At 48.4% G+C, this 20,601-nt stretch overlaps 4 protein-coding genes across 4 annotated transcripts; 2 read left to right on the forward strand and 2 right to left on the reverse strand.

The window, feature by feature from the left end:
• Nucleotides 1-30: 30 nt before the first annotated feature.
• On the reverse strand, nt 31-2,777 carry GGI43DRAFT_88374 (uncharacterized protein). Its single transcript, XM_083210460.1, has 3 exons — nt 2,176-2,777; nt 584-2,104; nt 31-525 (listed from the first exon to the last, which is right to left on the reverse strand). The coding sequence occupies exons 1-3, from the start codon at nt 2,687-2,689 to the stop codon at nt 416-418; spliced, it is 2,145 nt and encodes a 714-aa protein (XP_083059183.1). The 5' UTR covers nt 2,690-2,777; the 3' UTR covers nt 31-415.
• A 2,054-nt stretch (nt 2,778-4,831) lies between these two features.
• Nucleotides 4,832-7,558, forward strand: GGI43DRAFT_408673 (GH92 family glycosyl hydrolase). Its single transcript, XM_083206389.1, has 5 exons — nt 4,832-4,954; nt 5,034-5,555; nt 5,620-6,099; nt 6,158-6,537; nt 6,602-7,558. The coding sequence occupies exons 1-5, from the start codon at nt 4,862-4,864 to the stop codon at nt 7,497-7,499; spliced, it is 2,373 nt and encodes a 790-aa protein (XP_083059184.1). The 5' UTR covers nt 4,832-4,861; the 3' UTR covers nt 7,500-7,558.
• A 138-nt stretch (nt 7,559-7,696) lies between these two features.
• Nucleotides 7,697-9,810, reverse strand: GGI43DRAFT_88414 (organic solute transporter Ostalpha-domain-containing protein). Its single transcript, XM_083210462.1, has 3 exons — nt 9,622-9,810; nt 8,397-9,567; nt 7,697-8,332 (listed from the first exon to the last, which is right to left on the reverse strand). The coding sequence occupies exons 1-3, from the start codon at nt 9,711-9,713 to the stop codon at nt 7,895-7,897; spliced, it is 1,701 nt and encodes a 566-aa protein (XP_083059185.1). The 5' UTR covers nt 9,714-9,810; the 3' UTR covers nt 7,697-7,894.
• A 519-nt stretch (nt 9,811-10,329) lies between these two features.
• GGI43DRAFT_408676 (uncharacterized protein) lies at nt 10,330-20,329 on the forward strand. Its single transcript, XM_083206390.1, has 2 exons — nt 10,330-10,465; nt 10,522-20,329. The coding sequence occupies exons 1-2, from the start codon at nt 10,401-10,403 to the stop codon at nt 20,054-20,056; spliced, it is 9,600 nt and encodes a 3,199-aa protein (XP_083059186.1). The 5' UTR covers nt 10,330-10,400; the 3' UTR covers nt 20,057-20,329.
• The last annotated feature ends 272 nt before the right edge of the window (nt 20,330-20,601 follow it).

Below are 20,601 nucleotides of genomic sequence, written 5' to 3' on the forward strand. Positions count from 1 at the left end.
ATCACGCTTTTGTGCCTTGCTTTTTTGTGTTTTTGGCAAATAGAGAGTCCAATAAACCATTGATCAGAACCAACGCCGGAGTTATGCGAAGATCGTTTTTAGAAGAAGTTATAAAGGGCTAAGAATTTTGCCCTAAAGTAGCTCCTCCATGTCATAAATATGTTTTTGTGAATCGTATATGTATGTACTTTTTGTTTTGTACTTTGCCGCCGTCTAAAGTTTGCGTCGCCTCGCTTCATTCCAGTTGAGTAAGGAAATAGGAAAAAGGAGAACGTGTCTCCATGCCAGTGAGGCAAAGTCGTCTTAATCATCTATATCGCAAAGGAAAATAACGGTGATAATAAGACTGATGGAAAATTTAAGAGAGAAAAAAAATATTATGCGTCAGGTCGTAGTCTCATATCTCGTGGGTGTTTTAGGCCGAGGGGTAAGGGAGGAGAAGGTGTGAGCAGAAGGCCAGTTCGAGAGAACGGGAGTCGGCAGGAGAGAACTGTGAGCCTTTCTGGCGGGTTTCAATATTATCGACTGTGATCTGGTTAGAAAAAAAGGACTTGTAAAGTTAAATTGTCATGGTAGAACTTACAATCAAGATCAAGGTTCTTGAAGTACTCGGTGATGTCTGGGTCTCTATCCTGGACCGTCAACTTGCCCTCTTCGCTCCGCATAGTTTGAGGTAATGCCTTGCGAATAGACAAGAGCATTTTCAGCAATCCGGCCAAGTTTCCGCCTTGCTGAGTGAAAACACTTGGGTCCCGCTCAAGGGGCCATCCTGGGCGAAGATGGTCCTGCTCCCAAGCCTTGAAGGCCCAGGTTGACTTTTCCACACAGTTGAGGAAGATGATGGCGGTGAGATAAATCTTGAAGCCGACTTTTGTTTTGCTATCCGTGAGAAGCCTATCCATATGATTCAACAGGCTCTTGGAAGTGCTATTAGCCTTTCGTTCAGCCGCAGCATTGAGTTGCATGCAAATCATGGTGTAAATATCGGCATCGTTTTCGTTTTGCGCTTCTTTAATCCATCTCGGTTCTTCTCCTTCGGCGCTAGGCTTCTCTAGGATAGTCCATTGCCTTTCGCGATCAATACTCTCAACCAGACCCCAAAGCTCTAGAGCTTTCTTGAGAAGATCATCTTCTCCCTTTGAGAGCTGTTGGTATGCAGCCTCGAGCGTCACTTTCATAAATTTTGACGGCTCGCGCTCAATAAAAGTGGACAGCACATCTCGCATATATGCCTCGGCTTTGGCTGGGATATCCTCTGAGTCCTGGTCAATCATAATGACCTGGTGAAAAGGGTCCTTGTTTCCACGAGCCTCCGCCTGCGTTTCGTTTGGTTCCAACGGGTACACCAAGGCTCCAAAAACAATCTTTTTGCCAGCTTCAGGAAAGTGTGACACTTCAATCACGCTTCCATCATTGGTAAGCTTGAGCTGGTCCTTGATGAGGTTGATACGGTTTTGGGAGAGGACGACCTGAACACCAGCAGCATAAAGGTCGAGCTGTTCGTGCAGTCGAGTACGGACACAGCCAGTCCTCCAGACACGAGGTGCCAATACTTTGCGGCAGGTATCGCAAGGAGTTCCCTTGCCACAATTCTTTCTCAAAATTCGGCACCTAATACAGGCACCTATCTTCCGTACTTCTTGGACTTCTTTCCGCCTGGCAGGAGTAAATCTCGACCGTGCATGACGGGCTCTGCCGTTAATCAATCCGTCACTCGTATCCATTCGGACACCGCCACGACTCATAAGCGGTAGCGCTGGAGAATTTTCTGTGAGTAGCGGGATAGGGGTAGTGGTAGTCAAGTATGTCATCTCGCCCCACGGCTGGGAAACATTCGTATCGGGTAGAGAGACGGGTAAGGGGGCTGTTGGCATTGGGTCGATGGTCGCTTGTGGCTCTGCGGTTGGAGGAGACGAGCTCGCTGGAATGTCAGTATGGACAAGCTGGGGGTCGAGAAACGAGGGATTCAAGCGAGCCGTGGCGGCAACGGCAACAGAGATGTTGGAGGCATCCGGCAACACATCGCCAGGGGGGAGGAGAGCCTGGAGACGTTCTTCCGGTGAGAGCTCAGAAGTCGGTGACGCCACCTGCACAGTAACGTTGACTGCAGAAAGCATCGGTTAGCTAAGCTCCCGTAATCAAAAAGCGGCACACTAGAAGGCAATTGATGCTTACCTTTCTCTTTCTTGATACTGGTGCTTGTCTGAGGGCGGTTCTCATAAGCTGCGGGAGGGTTATCCAGGGTAAACTGCTCTTGCAGCTCCAGTCGATCGGTCACGTATCCCCCTCCATTGGCAGGATTGGCTGCGTCTGGTGCTTTCTGGCCGCGATTGTTCTCATTAAGGTCAACCTGGCGCGATGCCTCAGCAAGCGTCTCGAGAGCACTCCATCCCTGCGGCAGCGCAAGCTGAGCGGTCGGCTGTCCATTGACTGGAGCCCCGCCGTGAGGCTGACGCTCAACAGCTGCTCTGGCCGTGATGCCATGCAGCTCGAGGCACGCTCGCATGCGGTCGGAATCGGAGATGGCAGGGCATTTCTTGGTGATGTGCGTCGTCAGGCTGTCGATTCGGCCCTTGGGGAAGTTCTCGCCGCACTGCTTGCAGGTGTGCGGATAGCGGTTGCTGTTGTCGTTGAGCTTTGGCCCGCGGACAAAGTACTCGAGGATGAGGGGGTTCGGCTTGCGACCCATTGCGCAAGACTGTCGATTGGAGACGCTCGGCTCAGCGGGTGCTGCGCAGAAGGGCCTGGGCGTCTCAAATACGGCCTGTTGGCGGTAGTGGTGATGCTATTGCCGATGGGTGGCAGAAAAGGCGGAACACAAGCAGTATTGCGGTTCTGACGTGGGCCTAATGGATTCTGCCCGCGTTATCGACAAAATATTTCCAGACCGCCTGTCGGTGGCAAAGCGGTATGCAGAAAAAAAAAGAGGGCCTGAAGGGGGAATATGCACACACAAATGGATAATAGGAGCGGACAGCACAAGCGGGTCTTTGGTGTTGGAAGTGTGTGTATTTTCTCGCGTCGCTCCATTTTTTGTGCGACTTGCTTAGGTAAGTTTCGGCACTATGTTAATCCGGCTGAGATGAAATTCCCCGATTCGAAGATGCAGGTTAATGCTAGACGAACCCCACTATCTCTTTAAAGAGACGGCGACAGTGACCAAGCTCTATCGGAACTACATCTGCTCATCCTATTGGATCGGATGGGCGTATAAGCTCTTGCCAGTACGGAAACAGCGTTCAAATCATTACGATATTGCATTATTCAAGCATCGGAGTTCGGCAAACTTTCCGTCAGCACTTTGTGGGAGCTGCCACATGTAGCTCAAGTCACGCTGTTACGGATAGGGCGAGATTGTGACTTTGCATGTAACATCAACACACCCATCTGCAAATATTGGCTGTGCTCCTTTGTTCTCGCTTGCACGTGGCTTGGCGTGATAAGACGGCACAGTAACATGGAATAAGGCAATATCTGTGTATCTGTGCTACGAGTGGTGCCGAGTTCTCTCTGCCCCGCATTGTGATCTTGTTCATCCGATGTTGTTTCGCCCTGGGGACTCATCTGGTCTCGTTCCAGCTTCAAAGGTGCCTTTGAGTGGAAATGCTCGAAATGATGCAATATTTCATACCAAAAGTATATTATATATGTAGGTATGTAGATGAGAAGTACACCACGAATAAATAAACTATTGCATACAATCCACTCACGATAACTCAAGATGCTGCGTTCCTGGGTCTAACTTATTTGGGTAGCGCCACGAGATCCAAGTGCCTCGAGCCTAGAACGCCTCTCCCGGTTTGCAACCCCGCAGGGAAGACAGTCTGCCTAAATATGCCCTACAAGAGGAATCAATATTTATGATGTGCTGGGTCTGGTTAATTTGAGTTGATTCCTCTATGACTCAAGCTCGTCACTAGGGTTTGGTGGTTTTTATTAGCTTCCAATAAGCCTATATCAAAAGAAGCTTAATGTAGAAGGCTCTCTTTATACTAGTTATAGGCTAATCCGGCATCTCCACAAGCGGTAGGTACTTAAGTACTATTCAGTAAAAAGCTGTTAGTGGATGTTACATCTCTTCTATTACCATAATCAAATACTACTAGTATTAGGTGCCGTACGCCTCCAAGACGAGGTCTAGCCACGTCCGTGATGCTGCCGGTTATGGTTGCAAGTCATGCGACATGTCTTCATTTATTGGCTTCTTTATCCAAAACGGCGCGTGCCCTTTCAAAAGCCTTCGTCGGCCGAACCGGCGCGATAGACGGCCGAAGTGGGCATGTTTAATTGTGACTTTCATGAATTTCTAAGACATTTCATTACAGAGAGACAGCGCCGGCCCAAGACTCGGCAAGGTTTATTCCGTTATCGCCACCCTCGTTCTGCAAAAAAGCGCGCTTTGTGCCCGTCCGGACGATATCGCAAGATCGATTTGATATTGATAATGCTGTAATTGTGCCACTTCGGCACTTGAACGGCCGTCCCTCACGGATCTCGACGGCCCCTCCAAGCTGGCGTCTTGCCTATTTGAGCGCAACGCAGGGCCCCTTGGCCACTCAGGTGGCATGCACATCCCACGTTGTTCTCAGGCGCCGCCCACTCATGATCAACCTCGAGGAACGTGATTATGCGTGTATTCAGTGCTGGCTGCGACCGTGCATGGAACTTTTACTATTTTTTCCTGCGGAGCATGCATTGCGGCGTTTGCTTTCCGCCTTGGCATTTTAAATAGCGAGAGGAGGGGGTGAAAGATCTGTAGCTCGAGAGTTGCATATAAGTCTGGTGTAATGTACGGGATCGACGGCCTTTCTCTTTCAGTATGCTCTTTGTGTCTTTTGGACTGTGCATTCTTATAATCATAATGTATTCTACATTAGTATTATTACCTCTGATCTCATTAGCCTACTCGGCTGCTCTTCCTCCAGTTGATTTAGCAAGCTATGTCTTGACCAGTGTAAGTGAAGTCCTGAATAGTATCACTTTACTTGTACATGCTGCGCCTCAAAAGAATCGAGCTGACTTTATATGATTAGACGGGAGAAACAAATGGCGGAAACACTTTCCCAGGTGTTTCTCGACCACTGGGCATGGTCAAGCTTGGCCCTGATCTTTACTCTGGCACAGATGCCTACTCAGGGTATCTTGCAAATGGCAACTTCACGGGCTTCACCATGCTTCATGAGAGCGGCACTGGAGGTGCCCCAAAATACGGCGTTGTTTCTCAGATGCCTGTTGTTGGAACGGTAAACAACCCCCTTAGTGATGCCATCAACGACACTCGCGCCGCGTCTGATTACACCGAGATTGGCTACTACAAAGCTAGTCTTGGCTCTGGAACTGTCTTAGAATTGGCCGCTACCAACAAAGCGGGAATGTTTCAGTACACATTCCCTAGCGTCAGCGAAGATCTCAATGTCCTAGTTGACGTGTCACACGTCTTGTCATCTTACCGCGGCCAAGGGCTCGAACAGCACTTCTTGGGAGGAAGTATTAATGTTGAAGAAGATACCGATGCCGGATACTATTATTATACTGGATCAGGAACTTATGACAATGTGGGTCAAGATCACGCATGCCCCTGCTTTTGAAATCTGGAATGTCTTGCTAACATGAGTTTAGGGATGGAACAGAGCTAGTCCTTGGACAGTCTACTTCTGTGGATATTTTGACGCTCCGGCTTCATTCAAAACATTCATTGGAACGAGCTTAAACGGGTCAACTCTGGCTGAATTTTCAAACGAGGAGACCAGCTATAGCTCCCAGACCGCGAGGCTGGGTGCGCTTTTCACATTCCAGCAGACCTCAGTGACTTCTAGAGTTGGAGTCTCATTCATCTCAGAATCTCAGGCATGTGCCAACGTCAACGCAGAGATCCCCAAGGGCACCAGTTTTGCGACTGTGCGCCAGGGAACTCGAGATGCTTGGAACTCGCAAGTTTTATCAAAAGTAACAACCACTGAAACCAATGTCACGAAGCTGAACCAGCTCTACTCTGCACTTTATTTCATGCATTTGCTCCCAACGAACAAAACAGGAGAAAACCCTCTCTGGAACTCTGGTGAACCCTACTATGATGACATCTTCACTTTCTGGGATACAGTGAGCATCCGAATTATTTTTTTCAATTGATTTACGGTTACTAATAGTCATCTTATAGCACCGCTGCACAACCTCTCTCCTTCACATCCTCCAGCCCGTATTTTATGAAGAGCTCCTGAGGTCCATGATTGACATCTACCGCAATGAAGGTTATACTTCCGATGCTCGGTCCTCATTTTTCAACGGCGCCGTCCAGGGAGGCTCAAACAGTGACAACGTCTTCGCTGATGCATATGTCAAGGGTGTGCGCGGCAAGGTTGACTGGGAAGGTGCCTATGCTTCCATGGTGAAGAATGCTGAAGTCGTACCGGCTAACAACAACGATCCCCGCGATCCCACTGGTTCGACCAAGGAGGGACGAAGCGCTCTGCCAGACTGGCTACAATACGGTTACATCACTCCTCGCTTTGGAAGATCTGTAAGCCGAGCTGTGGAATAGTAAGTACCTTGTCTCTCACTTCTCTATATAGTAGTTATCTTCATTTATCTAACATTTATACAGCGCCGTCAATGACTTCTCGCTGGCAACTGTTGCCAATGGCCTTGGTCTTCAGAATGACTTCAAAAAGTATCTCAACAGATCTCACAACTGGCGCAACCACTGGAACACCAACATGACCGCACTTGGATTCTCTGGTTTCCTTGGGCCAAGAAACGCTAGCGGCTTCATTGCCCAAAACCCCATTTCTTGCGGCGGTTGCTACTGGGCAGATCTATACTACCAAGCCCTCCCATGGGAATATTCCTTCAACGCTCACCACGACCTGGGAACTCTCGTTGAATACTGTGGTGGAGCCGACACATTTGTCCAGCGCCTTGAAATGACTTTCCAGCCTGGCATTTACTCCGGCAACAGCGCTTTCGGCAGCACAATCTTCAATCCTGGAAACGAACCCAGTTTCGCTACTCCTTATCTGTACAACTATGTCAACAGACAAGATCTTTCCGTCTTGAGAAGCCGTTTCATCGCCAAATCTTACTATAGCCCCACGCCAGGCGGCCTGCCTGGTAACAGTGATGCTGGAGCCATGGAATCCTGGCTCTTGTGGAGCATGATTGGTCTATTCCCCGTAACTGGTCAAACCACTTTCCTCATCGGGTCTCCCTGGTTCACAGATTTGACCATCTCCTTGGGTGGTGGCAAGAAACTCAAGATCACTACTACTGGCGGTAGTGAGAGCGTCTACTACGTCCAGTCCCTCAAGGTCAACGGCCGCCCGTGGAACAAGAGCTGGGTGAGCTGGTATGACATTTTTGCTCACGGAGGAAGCCTTGACTTCGTGCTTGGCAGCACACCGAGTAACTGGACCACTGGCCCAACACCACCCAGCCCTGGAAGTGTGAGCGCAGCTGATGCTAAGCAGCTGTTGATTGACATGTCCAAGGGAGCCAGCTCTTAATCTAGACATATTGAATGGAATTAAAAAAAAAAAACAAGAAAACAGAAAAAAAAAACAAGATGTATATAGTAGTATATAGTATATTGTGAAAGTAAGAGTTATCTGCTTCAACAGGTGCATCTCCTGTCCACGTGCTCGCGTGGCAACACCGTCATGTGAACATTTGAGAAAAAAATGAAAAGAGCAAAACAGGATTGCTAATTGAAACGAAAAAGCGGCCGCATATAAGTGGTATATATCCGCATACATCAACAAAAAAAATCTGGTATTTTCCGTCTTCCTTATTTCCGATCACCCAAGAACGCCTCGCTATACCTGTCTGGCCAGATGACTAGGCATATAGATCTGAATTCTTTCTAACAGCTTTCCGTAACAATGAAGTAAATAAACGCCGCTTATTTATTATCTGCGTCCCAAACGTTCCGGAATTCGTCAGAGTCTGATATTTGGTAACTGGATACACTCTCTCGTGCGTCGTTACGTTCTGTAGTAGAGGTCCACGGCCCGTGCTCTTCGGCAGGAGGACTGTGGCTGCTGTCGTAGCTCTGTGTAGCTCCAGCGCTGCCTTGGTCTTCCCGGTCGGATATTACATCAGATGGTTTAGAGTCTGGGTGCTGTACAACCTTCTTTGGCTTCTTCTTCTTCTTGATAACGACCACTGGCGGCTCTTGCTCCGACTCGGTTTGCTTGCCTTTTTGCTGTGATGACTCGGCTGTATCGTTACTTGTCGGGATGCTGGTGTATGTGTGAGAATTGAGAAGTCTCGTTTCTGAGCTGCTTGCCCAGGAAGCATAACGTTCCCTGAGTGGTTCGCTTGCAGTAATCACTGGGTACTATTTCCATAGAGTCAGAGGATATAAAACAATTAATCAAGTAGAAAAAAGGTCGCCAACTTACGTTCCAATCCCCATATTCTAGTTGTCGGGCCTGGTCATATAGACGATCCTCATCGGGATCAATTTCCGGTTCGTCAAATGTTCCGTGGGTATTCTCGTTAAGTTGATCGGGGCGAGTGGAGCTGGATGATCCATTGCCATTACCCAACAATGGTGCCGTGGCATTCACCTCTCCTGGCTTTGGAATCCAATATTTCCCTTTACCTCCACGCTCATATCGCATGCCTTCCCTCAGTCTAGCATATCTTGAACTGGAATCTTCGTGCGCCAAGACCTTGTCGCCAGAATCAAATGTCCGATAACCGTAATTATCTCCTCTAAAAGTCTCCTTGGAATCTTCAATGAGATCTTTAACACCAAATGCATCTCGGAAAGCATAGTTGAGGGGCATGCGAGCCGATTGGATCCTATTATCGGCAAAATCGTGCCAAGAAAAGGCGTACCAGTGAGCTACCGCGAAAATGGGCATCTCTACGCAGATGAGAGCGTCTTGGATAGCCGCTGCTAAGTTGTCACGCGTGTAGCCCTGAACATCATCAGGGATAGCACCAAGCCAGACAAGAATCGATAGGAAAAATCCCTGCCAATATGAAGCAAAGATAATGAGTTTGATGCACAAGAATTTGGGGACGGGCCGGAATGGCACCAGGTCTTTGTGCATGCAAACCCAAAACAGCCCAAGCGAGTACAGACTGACTGTGACGCTAATATTGTAAATTATACCGCTCCAGAAATAGCCAGATTTAGCTCCAATATATCCTTCCTGGTAGGTACCCGTAGCCTTCATAATGATAGCCGCGAGAGCGAGGATGGGTTTGAGCCATGCATATTGAAGAATACCCCGCTTGATGGCTAGGAACGTATACGGGTCTGAGATGTCGACTTTGGATAGGACATGGTTCATGGGCCATAGATGGTGGACGGGAGCCCGACCGTGGGGCATAATGATGGCCGACCGCTCTCCACCCAAGTAGTTGATCAGAAGTTGAAAAAAGGTATATATCGTAAATGCTTCATAGATGTCTCGAACAGGGTCTAAAAAGGATGCAGCTCGTAATGAAATCATGCTTGTCCATGATGCGATAGAGTATATCGGGACCATCAGCAGGATACGGACGACGTAGCGCTGGAGCAGCGGCTTGCGATAGTTCTTTGCTTGTAGCCATATGGAGCTGCCAAGTACTGGTTAGGACGCTTCACAGTTTGTGGAAAGAAGTATGGCTTACATCACTGATAACACCGTTGCTGCCAGCGATGCGACACCTGCGACCACTGTGGTGGCGGTGGTGAACTTCTGGCCGGTGCCCAGATCAGGCATGATGGCGACGACGCGACTCTCTGAGGGAGATTGAAGGAGAGCCTGAGCAGAGCTGAGAATGGTTCGTTTAGGTCATCGCTCCGCCCTGCATGCGGTCTTCTTCAAATCAAGGAAATTTGCAGTTTAGTCGAAGCACTCGGGACGATGAGGATGGTCTCGTGGCTAAAACAACAGAAAAAAAAAGAGGTTAAAGTATGACGATGCTCACAAGATCAGATCGATCTAACAGTAGGAGGTTGCTGAGGTCTGGTGCTCCTTGGCTCCCAAAGGGCTTCGCGGCCGGAGCTTGGACCCCGGGGGAGGTACCCGCTCACCCGTGCTCGGCGCGGAAATACTTTCAGATGATGTACAAAGCATGCCTTGCTGCTGCATAAAGTTCCACTGGTGCTAGTGGATCGTGGCGAATGGAGGCTTCTGAAAATGGCAATTTAGCGGATAGCTCTAGCGCTCCTAGGGGGTGGACGTCAATCTCCAAACCCCAGTGTGCAATTGATTTCATTCGTCTCTTCATTCAACGCCAGCATCTGCTCGCACACCTTCTAGACGCTGCAGCTTCAAAGACATGCAGAGGAAGATAGACCGATCCCTCGCACAATAATCCCCAACAATCGGAGAGCTGCGGCTACGGACAATGATATTGGGTCTCTGGTGGGCGTGGGGAAGCTCGATCGCGAAGCTCTCGTCGAGATGGATCGGCTGCTGAGCGCAGATGACGCAGATATCCTCACTCAGGTGAAGCCGGGATTCAACTAGTAAGTGATGATGTGACGTAAAGACAGCTGTGCGGCTACTGAAAACCTGCGTCTAGCGAGTTTCTAATCTTTCTAATCGTCTCCGCAATCCTCGCCATCTTCTTCTTGCTATACTTTAACCGACTGTTTGGCTCTGTCGTGTCTTATGTGATTCGGACCTGGACATGGCATCAATACCACATATATCTCGACATAAAAGCACTTCAAGTATCCCTGTTGGCTGGTCGAATATTTTTTACGGGCTTGCGATACCACGGCGCGAACGAAACGTTTTGTGTTCAACATGGAGACATTACCTGGAGATACTGGCTGCGCCGTGTTAGAGAGGCTGACATATTCGCGTCGGATGGAGAAGGAGAAGTACTGGAATCAGAGAGACAGAAGAATGCAGCGCTACCATGCCGGATAAACGTAAATCTTGTTGGTTTGGAGTGGTTTGTCTATAACCGAAGTCCAGTATATGATTCGGTCCTTGCCGGTATCATCGATCCAACTGCGTCTAGCTCACGCTCGAGTGTCGGGGTCTTTGATGAGAAAGGAGACGCAGGTTTACGATCGCGGAAGACGAACCAAGAAGATTTTTCCGAACGAGAACGAGGCTATCCATCCCAGGAAAAGAGCAATAGGGCATTGAATGGAAACGGGAAGCCTGAAACAGGAAGTCGGCCCAGCACCGGCTACAAAAGCAAGAGTAGCGATGACAGCGCAGACGACGAAAGTTCAGAGTTACCCTTCATCCTCAAACTATTTCCCATCCAGATCGAATGCCAGAAAGCTGCGGCAGTGTTTGGAAATGACAACACCAAAGCAATCCTAATCGTGAAAGCCGATTCTCTTTCTGGAGATGTTGATGCCTTGGATACAAAGACTGTGGATCAATACAGGCAAATGTTCAAGATCGAACTGGAGCATCCTGTGGTGGAAATGCTGGACAACCCGGACTATAAAGAAGACCAGGCCGCACGAGCTCAACGGGAGCGAGAGAACATTCCCCAAGAACCACAGCAAGTTCCAAGGAAGTCATATTTCCGCCAACACAGACGAAAGGCACTGAGTTCCTTGCGAAACTTGGTGCCTTATTGGCGAAGATCTGTGGAGTCGTTTTCAAGTGACGCCCGGGCTGGAGGGGGTGCTGTGCCTGTCCAGGTTCCTGGAGTCGTCCAATGGCAAGGCTTGTCACGGTATCTCGATGACCAGGATATAGATGATAAAACCCGCTGGTCCTCTGTTGAGTATGCCGCAGTTTCAACCGTTCTCGATAGCCCAGCCTGTCAAGTAACTGTATACTGGGATGCTGTTAGCAAGGTAGCCGAAGATGCTTATCGCCAGAGACAAATGAACCCATCTTTAAATATCAATGGGTCAGAGCCACCAGCCTGGGGAGTACATTTGTCGGTAAAAGGAGGGACTATGAACTACGGGCCATGGGCCGATCGGCAAAGGGCTGATTTGCAACGTGTTTTTGTGCCCTCGCTCTCCAAGGATGGCACCGCGACCGGACCGCTTCCAGTTGGAGCATGGAGAGTGCCTACACAATTTGACTTGCTAGTAGAGCTGGACGACACAGTTACGCTTCGCATCCCCATTAGGGAAGAGTCTAAAAACTGGCGTTGGCGTGGTAAAGAGCCGCCGCTGGCCAAGCGAGAAACGGCTCGCAATATACGCAAGCATCGGACTAGGGGCAAGAAAAGTTCAAAAAGCGAAGCAGTCCAGCCTCGCCCGTCTGGTTGGCTTGAATTCAAGCTTCCCCAAAATTCGACCATCAGATACTTCATGGACATGGTGGCCAGTTCAAGTGGCTACAAAACCAAGTTGGTGGTTCATTTGCCTAGCACTGAGCTGCGAAGTAGCATTAATCATGATGTACTCTGGCGGTCTGGCCCCCAGCAGATTTTCTGCGATCTTTCAAACCCCCTCTCATGGAATACGCTGCGCAATTGGAATTTTAACATAACGTGTGATGGAATGGATATGTATCTCCTGAGGGATCATATCTTTTTGATCGTTGACTTGGTTGACGACTGGTCAGCAGGCCCTCTTGCCGAGTATCTTGTGTTCACGCCCTTTTTATACCATCTTCATCTCAGTTTGCGAAATGTGAAAATTTATCTCAACGTTAACGATGAGAATATTATCGATAAACCAACTGAAATGGATGAAAACACGTTTCTTATACTTTCCAGCCCAGAATTGAAAGCCGAAACTTGCATACCTCTTGATAATTTTCGACCAAGCAGGAACAGTATTCCTTTCGATATACGAACTGAAACTCTTGACTTGGCACTGCAAGCTTCCGAGTCAAATACGCAGTCAACTTTTCTAAAATCCAAAGAATTGGGACATATTGAAGGCTTAGCGGTCATTGGAAGTTATCAGTACAATGCAACCACCTCCCCCGCTAATACAGATACTCTCGACTTAAATATCCATGCCCAGTCACCTTCTGTTTACCTCTACGGCTTCGTTGTTCGATATTTCATGCTACTCAAAGACAACTATTTTGGCGAGTACGTACATTTCAGAACCCAAGAGGAATATCAGGAGCAACTACAAGCGAAGGCGCAGAATCCAGATGCTGAGCCGGCTATTCTCCCCCCCAACAAAAAATCTAATGATCTTGACGTGATCTTAGCCATTAAACTGGACGACCCGCGGCTCTTAATCCCTACTAATATTTACTCCTCGAAGTGCTATCTCCAGGGCGAATTAGCCTCTTTATCCCTGGACTTGCGTTTTACAAATTACTATATGGATATGGAACTTGATTTAAGTCCATTATCGCTGTCTTTGGGCAGTTCAGAGAGCAATTTGGATTCTCCCAGTGTGTCAACGGCTGATACACAACTATTTATCGATGGTATTCGAGTGTTTGGCCACCGCACATTCGGCTTACCTCCATCAGAGCCAACATATCTTTGTAACTGGGATGTTTCTGTTGGTGCAGTCGCCGGAGAGTGCACAACTGATTTTGTGGCCGCTTTGACTAAAGCAGGACCAGCATTCGGGTTTACGTTTGATGACGTGGAAAATGCCGTGGTGCCGTACTCTTCGTTAATTTTTTACGACGTGACGTTCGTTCGAGTTGCTGTTCAATCAGTTCGACTTTGGATACATGTAGAAGAAAGCGTTTTCTGTTTCTCTACCGATGCCATCGACATCAACAGCAATGATTGGGCTCGCTCGCACTATTCAAAACGAGCCAACATACTTATACCAAACCTCGAGCTTTCATGCATAAATGCGGACTCAGCGGCGAGACACAAGTCACGCCCACAGCATCCAGTTGAAACCCAGGCATATCTTAAAACAGATATTCGGCTTGCATCCATTGGAAGGAAATTCCATTTCTCCGAAGAACGTAAAATACAGCAAGACTTGCTCTATCGCGAGGACCAGCGAACAGACAGAACACCGTTCCTTCTCCTCCCTGGTGCAGGTGGCGATTTAGTTCCCGAACAAGTTGACCCTCCCGCGCAGTGCATGCCTCCCCCTCCTCCTCCTCTTGCCGAAATTGAGTACGACAAGGCCTCAGTCAGCACCCGCTCGCGGAGAGTGACCCGCCAAAGGTCGTTTCTCTCCTTTGTTAGCTCTTCGAGCGACAGTAGTCTCGGTTTCCGCAGTAGTCGCCGCGATATACAGAGGACATCGCAATTTGGAGGCAGCTTGTCCATAAGGTCTGCTGCCATGATGGGCTCTCGATCTGAGATGGACAGGCTGGATGCTATTTCTCCTGGTAGACGGCCTTCTTTCTACAGCGCTGTTGGCGACTTTTCAGCGAAAGAAAACACTGAACAGTCTCAAATCGCTTTCTCGAGCCAATATTTCAACCCGAATTTTCCCTTGGAGGGAGTCAGGCCCGATACCAGAGATGCAACCTTTCCACCTATCGACGAAGAAGATTTCGATTTTTTTAATCGACTGAAGTTGAATTTGAATGATATCGACCCTATTGATCTTAGTGAAGACCACGCTCAGTCGAGTACCATTATCGAGTTCCCCTCTGGAATAAGCGCATTTGTCACTCCTGAAGCTATCCGCCATGTAACTATTTTAATAGCCGCCTTACAACCGACTGACCCTGAAGATGTGCTAGACTCTCTCCAGTCTAGTACTATTACAGACATCTTCAAGTCCCGAAAAGAAGCACCAATTGAAGGAGAGATGCTTGACTTTATGGTCAAATTACCTAGAATCAACCTCCGGTTTCTCAACTCGTCGACACTAGATTCGCCAGATCCATCTGAAGAAGAGCTAGATCAATATGACCTAACAATTTCTAAGGTCGCTGTCGTGACGCGAACTACGAAAGAACAAGGCGTCACCAACTCTAGAACTTCCCTGGACTTGCGTCTAGGCTCTATTGAGATGTCAGCCTCAGAGCGCCTCTCGTCTGTCCAGAAGCCACAAGCCGCTGTAGTGGTCCAAATCGATGGAGTGAGGGTCTCTCTAGGAGCTAAAGAAATCACATACTTTGATGCCGACATTGGCTCAGTCGAGGGAAGAACCGCGTCAGGCAAGATCGAGTATTTGGCCTCTTTGATTCACCGTACAGGCAATGTTGCTACTGAGCTAGAGCGGCTCTTGACAGAAGTCAATCAGCGCCACTCTACACGCGTTAGATTCTTTGTGCTACGCTTGTTGCAACTGGGAGAGGCAACAAATGATCCTCCCTTCCTTATTCGACCTTCAGCTGTTCTTAGATCCGCAAATCAACATTTGAGAACAGTAGATTCTTGGAAAATGATCATACGACTTCGCCAAATCTGGGATACTAAAAATGAGCTGGAGAAATCTCGTTTGATCCAAGAGTGCTGGGGTCAATCGCCAACTCTTCCATCTGATGCAGTTCAACGCGTGGTGAGCTCCTTTGAGAAGTGGAGAAACTGGGATTTGGAAAACGTTTCACACGCTCTCCTCCTGAAGAAAATCTTTGGTGATATAGGAGCCGATGACCAAGAGGACGAAGAAGTATACCCTCTCTTAGGTGCTTGTAAGCTTGGCAGCATCTGCCTCATACTGGATCCGGGTCCAAAACAAAACAGAATTGGTCTCGTTGACCTCAGTGCAAGGGTTGAAAGGAGATTGCGGGACCCTACTACCGCCGTTTTGGGGACAATACCTGTGACTGTTTTGAATATATGCTGTGGCGATGCACTGATCAGCTTGAATTGGGAACTTTGTGTTCTTGCTGATGATGTCTTGCGGCTATACCACAAAAGTCAGAGCCAGGCTCCTCCCCCCTTCGAGAAGCCAGTTCTGGAGGCCATAAAGCCGCAAAAGAAGCCGTCGACGGCTTATCATCTTGCTCTTGAGCTCATCAAGGGGTCTATTGAACTTGAAACGGTCAACTTAAGCGCAAAGACCTTGGGTGACGGGCTTAAAGCTTCCTTACTCACCTTTGATACGAGTGATGGCGCAACTCTTACGAGCTTGATGATAAATTGTGATGCTGTCACTTCCATGTTACATAGCCATTCACATCACCTGGGCGTTTCTCAGTTTCGAAGACCGAGTCTATGCGTTTCTCATGAACTGAGGACAGTCGATGAGATGCCTGCACACAAAGTCAAAGCGACGGCTAGCAGCCAAGGCCTAACGTTTACCGTGAAGCAAGATCCCATTGGGCTCATGGAAGTTCTTGATCTACTCTTTAGAGACGAGATTGCTCAGCTTTATCGCTTGAAAACACAGCTTCCTGATTTGTCAAAGGCAGAATCTCAGTCTGTGGCGGCTGATCGCCCGTCAAACTTCAGGATTAATATTGCCACGTTCATAGATGCTTACGAAATTAGGCTTCCCTTGATACCATCTCTCACATATCAAATCTCTGGTGTGGTCGCGCGGGCGGCATGCGCAGCAGACTCTTCCAAAGAAATCATTTTTGATTTTGACGTCAAAGAAAACTCTCATGAGATGCAAATAAATGTTAAGAATGAGTCTCGCACCATCTCTCTTTTACAAATACCGCCTACAAATGGACGTATCACAATGAGCCAAGGACAGAAGTCAGAGAGTATACTAAACGTGCTCTGCTCAGTTGAAGTCATGCGTTTGGATGCATCGGCCATATATAACCTCCTCACGGCACTGAATCGACCACAAATTTCCACTGCTATCGAAGAGGTACAGCTACAATCTAAAGCCATCCAAGAGCATGTTGAAGATATCTTTGGGACTAGCGAGACGAAAGAGGTTCAAAAGCCCAGCTCAAATATGGTATACGCTGTTCATCTTACTTTGGAAGGATTACAAATTGCATCTAAGACGGCCTTGAAGTCTGAAGCTGGGTCAATAGCGCACGTGCTTTTCTTTATGGATAAAGCTTATTTGCGAGCGTCTAACCGTCATGAAATACACGGCCCTATTCTTAAATATCCAGAGATACATTTGAACCTCAGACATGTTGGATTTGATATCCAAAGAGGAACAGAAGATAATATGAGGTCATGTGGTAATTTCGGTGCAAGTTTTACAATATCTGCCAGCTCAAGTCCTGGAGAAGATGGCAAAGATGAGTGGTCATTCAACTTCAGGAGCGACGAGTTTGACGTAAACTTGTCGCCAAGGTCGACGTCCACAGCTGTTGATGTGCTGGGTTATCTAGGGACAAAGATAAAGGATTTGGACACATCGCGAGAATTAGAATACCTGAGGAGACTCAGACAGTCTAAGCCCCGAATTTCTATCAACGATGACGAGGTCTTACCCGAGTATACGGACATTCTCGACTCTATTCTGGGATCCGTCGTGTATCGTTTCGAACTGCGAAACATTCGTGCTTCTTGGAACGTTGCGGATGATAGTGGGCATCAAGCGAATGATGAGGAAGATCTAGTGCTATCTATCAGACTAATCGAGTTCGGTACGAGGACTAAGAGATCTGCACGACTGGCCATAGAAGACCTCCAACTTCAAACGGTACCCCCTGGTCATGACAGGAATTTGAGATCTGTACACTCGGCACTTCTTCCCCAAGTCATTTTCAACATTGCCTACTTCTCCACGGTGGACGCTCGCCGGTTGGCATTCCAAGCTGCGGGCGAATCCTTGGATCTAAGATTGACATCAGCTTTCATCGTCCCCGCAGCCAACTTGGTTGAATCAATATCGTTATCAGCAAAGAATGTGCAAAAGGCATCAGTACAATGGAATAACGAGGCAGCACAGAGCAATAAGAAGCCTGAAACTGCACCCAAACCCAAGCCTTCACAAAGCGCCTTTGGTAACAAACGACTTGAGAGCCTGCTCATGGATGCCGATTTTGCAGGCGCGGTTGTTTACGTATCAAGCGCGAAGTCTGCTCATGACGCTGCACGGCTTTCGCGAAACGGTCGCCGCCCGTCCCTTGCAGGGAAGTACGGCCAGTTCACAACAGATGACTCGGGAAGCGGCGCAGTTTTGCGCAGCCCTGGGCTTGCCTGGAAAGCTGAATACCGAGACAATGGCCGAGATGATCCTGCACTATCGGGTGAAGTTAAGATTGATGCTTCGAGCAATATTCTATACCCATCAGTTGTTCCGCTCATTATGGACATTGTGGCCAGTGTGAAGGAGGTAGTGAGTGACGATACAGATAGTGAACCAGCCTCAAATCCCGAGCCGCCGAAGCTGAAACCAGAGAAGTCTGGAGATGAGGATAATATCCTTACTGCAGACCCCAGCGCAGTCTTGGGTCGTGTAAAGCTGAACTTGGGCCTGCGTATCTGCAGACAGGAGTTCTCATTAAGCTGCCAGCCCATAGCCCGTGTTGCCGCTACAACGAGCTTTGATAGCGTTTACTTTACGCTCAACACAGTCTCTTCACAAGACCACGGAAACTTTTTTGCCATATCTGGTGTTCTTAATAAACCACAAGCTTCCGTACAGCATGTGTATTCGAGAGAGTCGACTGCAAGCTTCGAGGTTGACACTGTGACACTTTCATTCATGAACAGCAAGCACGTCAGCGGCACCAGCGGTGTTTCAGCTATTCTGAGTGTAAGCCCCATGAAAATTTCTGTCAACGCCAAACAGGTACAAGACTTTTTACTGTTTGAAGAAATCTGGTACCCTAAAGATTTGAGGGCTACAGGCACGACACCGCCAATGCCCAAGCTAGCTACAGAGACATCACAAGGCCACTTGGTTCAAAGGTATCAGCAGGTGGCCGCCACAGCAGCTTTCCCGTGGACGGCGACGATATCCATCGCCGCCCTGGATGTCAGCGTTGATATGGGGCAAGCGATAGGCAAATCCGTCTTTCAAATTAGCAAGTTTTGGGTGTCGTCCAAGAAGACATCTGATTGGGAGCAAAATCTATGCCTCGGCTTTGATAAGATTGGCATCGACTGTACCGGTCGCTTGAGTGGGTTTATTGCTCTACGGCATTTCAGACTACGGACTTCGATCCATTGGCCGAAACGAGAAAAAGCACTCAATGAGACTCCGCTAATCCAAGCGTCTATTGCCTTTAACGAACTGCGTGTCAAGGCGGCGTTTGATTATCAAGCCTTCCTAATTGCAGATATCACCTCGTTGGAATTTTTGATGTACAATGTGAGAGAGGGCAAAGATAGCAGAGGAGATCGCCTTGTGGCAATATTTGACGGTGATGCTGTGCAAGTATTTGGCACTGCGACATCAGCTGCTCAAGCTGTCTCTCTTTATCAGGCTGTTACAAAGCTAATGCAGGAGAGGAGAGAGAATTTTGAGTCGTCGCTCAAGGAAATTGAGAAGTTTATGAGACGGAAGTCTTCAGCGGCACGTCAATCGATTTCGGCGGCGACGAGGACTCCCAAGCTACCAACGGATGATACCATGGCCAAGTCCCCAATTTCTCTGGACACGGATGTGGTTGTAACGCTACGGGCACTCAATCTGGGCGTGTTCCCAAACACATTTTCCGACCATCAGGTATTTAAAATGGAGGCGCTGAATGCATACGCGCGGTTTGCCGCAAGTATCGAGCAACGACGAATCCATAGCATGCTGAGGATGACCCTGGGACAGCTCCGAATTGGATTGGCAGGTGTTAGGAACATCGAAGCACCCAAGACACTCAGTGAAATGTCAGTGGAAGATGTGGTTCAGCGGTCAACGGGCTCCCGGGGTGGTACAATCCTAAAAGTACCGAGGGTTGAAGCGGCAATGCAGACATGGCAGACGCCAAATAGCAACCATATAGATTACCTGTTCAAGAGTGCCTTTGAAGGCAAAGTCGAAGTCGGATGGAACTATTCCCGCATCAGCTACATACGCGGTATGTGGGCGAAACACAACAAGTCGCTGGAGGAGACATGGGGTCGACAGCTGCCCCTTACGGCCGTCAAGATTACCGGAGTGCCGGAAATTGAAGAAGAAGGCGGCGAGCAACAGAAGATTACGGCCGAGGTGAATGTGCCACAGTCCAAGTATGAGTATCTCGCTCTAGAGCCTCCAATCATCGAGACACCACAGCTGCGAGACATGGGTGAGGCCACGCCACCGCTGGAATGGATTGGCTTGCACAGAGAAAGGCTGCCAAATTTGACTCATCAGATTGTCATCGTGTCGCTGTTGGAGTTGGCAGGCGAGGTGGAAGATGCATATTCGCGGATTTTGGGGTCGTCATAGAGGCGTCGGCGTGAGTCACTCGAGGGCTGAGTAGCTTAAAAGCGAAGGAGTACGGCGTAATAATCCTGTTTCTTTTCTTTCCTTTCCTTCTTTTTCTGCTTTTTTCCCATTCAAAGTTTGGCCGGCGAGTGACTCGGTGGTATGTTAGAATAAGGAGGTCCTATAAATAACAATATTAAAAAATTTAATGCGGCTGTTTTGGATATCGTTATTGAAGTGAGTCAAATGGCCAACGTGTGGCTGAGAGTTTATGAAGTCCTAGAGAGCTCCAAGCCGCATGTAGCATTACCTAAGAAGGCCTGTGGATAAAGTGCTTGCGGTACGTACTGCGACATCGACAAGGCAGTTGAGGCGGCGTGAGCAAGCGGCCAATCATTGCGGCACGGCTGACAGCATGAGCATGAAGATGCAGCAGCCCACTTTGCCCCTCCTTCAAGCTCCATTTTTGCTGCGGATCAATCGCAGCAAGTTTTTTTTCTGCCGTATCGAAGAGTGAATGCAGTAGCTTGACGAAATATGCGATGACAAAGCTGAAGATTGCAAAT

This window comes from Trichoderma evansii (genome assembly GCF_050947405.1).
Source record: "Trichoderma evansii strain SZMC 28006 chromosome Unknown GGI43scaffold_14, whole genome shotgun sequence".
Classification (NCBI taxonomy): Eukaryota; Fungi; Ascomycota; class Sordariomycetes; order Hypocreales; family Hypocreaceae; genus Trichoderma; species Trichoderma evansii.

Bases quoted from the DNA above. Each gene is read 5' to 3' on its own strand.
- GGI43DRAFT_408673 (XM_083206389.1), top strand. From the start codon at position 4,862: ATGTATTCTACATTAGTATTATTACCTCTGATCTCATTAGCCTACTCG. The intron at 4,955-5,033 runs GTAAGTGAAGTC...TTATATGATTAG, and splicing joins CAAGCTATGTCTTGACCAGT to ACGGGAGAAACAAATGGCGG. The intron at 6,538-6,601 runs GTAAGTACCTTG...ACATTTATACAG, and splicing joins GTAAGCCGAGCTGTGGAATA to CGCCGTCAATGACTTCTCGC.
- GGI43DRAFT_88414 (XM_083210462.1), bottom strand. From the start codon at position 9,713: ATGCCTGATCTGGGCACCGGCCAGAAGTTCACCACCGCCACCACAGTG. The intron at 9,568-9,621 runs GTAAGCCATACT...AGTACTTGGCAG, and splicing joins GCAACGGTGTTATCAGTGAT to CTCCATATGGCTACAAGCAA. The intron at 8,333-8,396 runs GTAAGTTGGCGA...CTATGGAAATAG, and splicing joins TAGAATATGGGGATTGGAAC to TACCCAGTGATTACTGCAAG.
- GGI43DRAFT_88374 (XM_083210460.1), bottom strand. From the start codon at position 2,689: ATGGGTCGCAAGCCGAACCCCCTCATCCTCGAGTACTTTGTCCGCGGG. The intron at 2,105-2,175 runs GTAAGCATCAAT...TGCTTTCTGCAG, and splicing joins CAGTATCAAGAAAGAGAAAG to TCAACGTTACTGTGCAGGTG. The intron at 526-583 runs GTAAGTTCTACC...ACCAGATCACAG, and splicing joins CAAGAACCTTGATCTTGATT to TCGATAATATTGAAACCCGC.
- GGI43DRAFT_408676 (XM_083206390.1), top strand. From the start codon at position 10,401: ATGGATCGGCTGCTGAGCGCAGATGACGCAGATATCCTCACTCAGGTG. The intron at 10,466-10,521 runs GTAAGTGATGAT...ACCTGCGTCTAG, and splicing joins GTGAAGCCGGGATTCAACTA to CGAGTTTCTAATCTTTCTAA.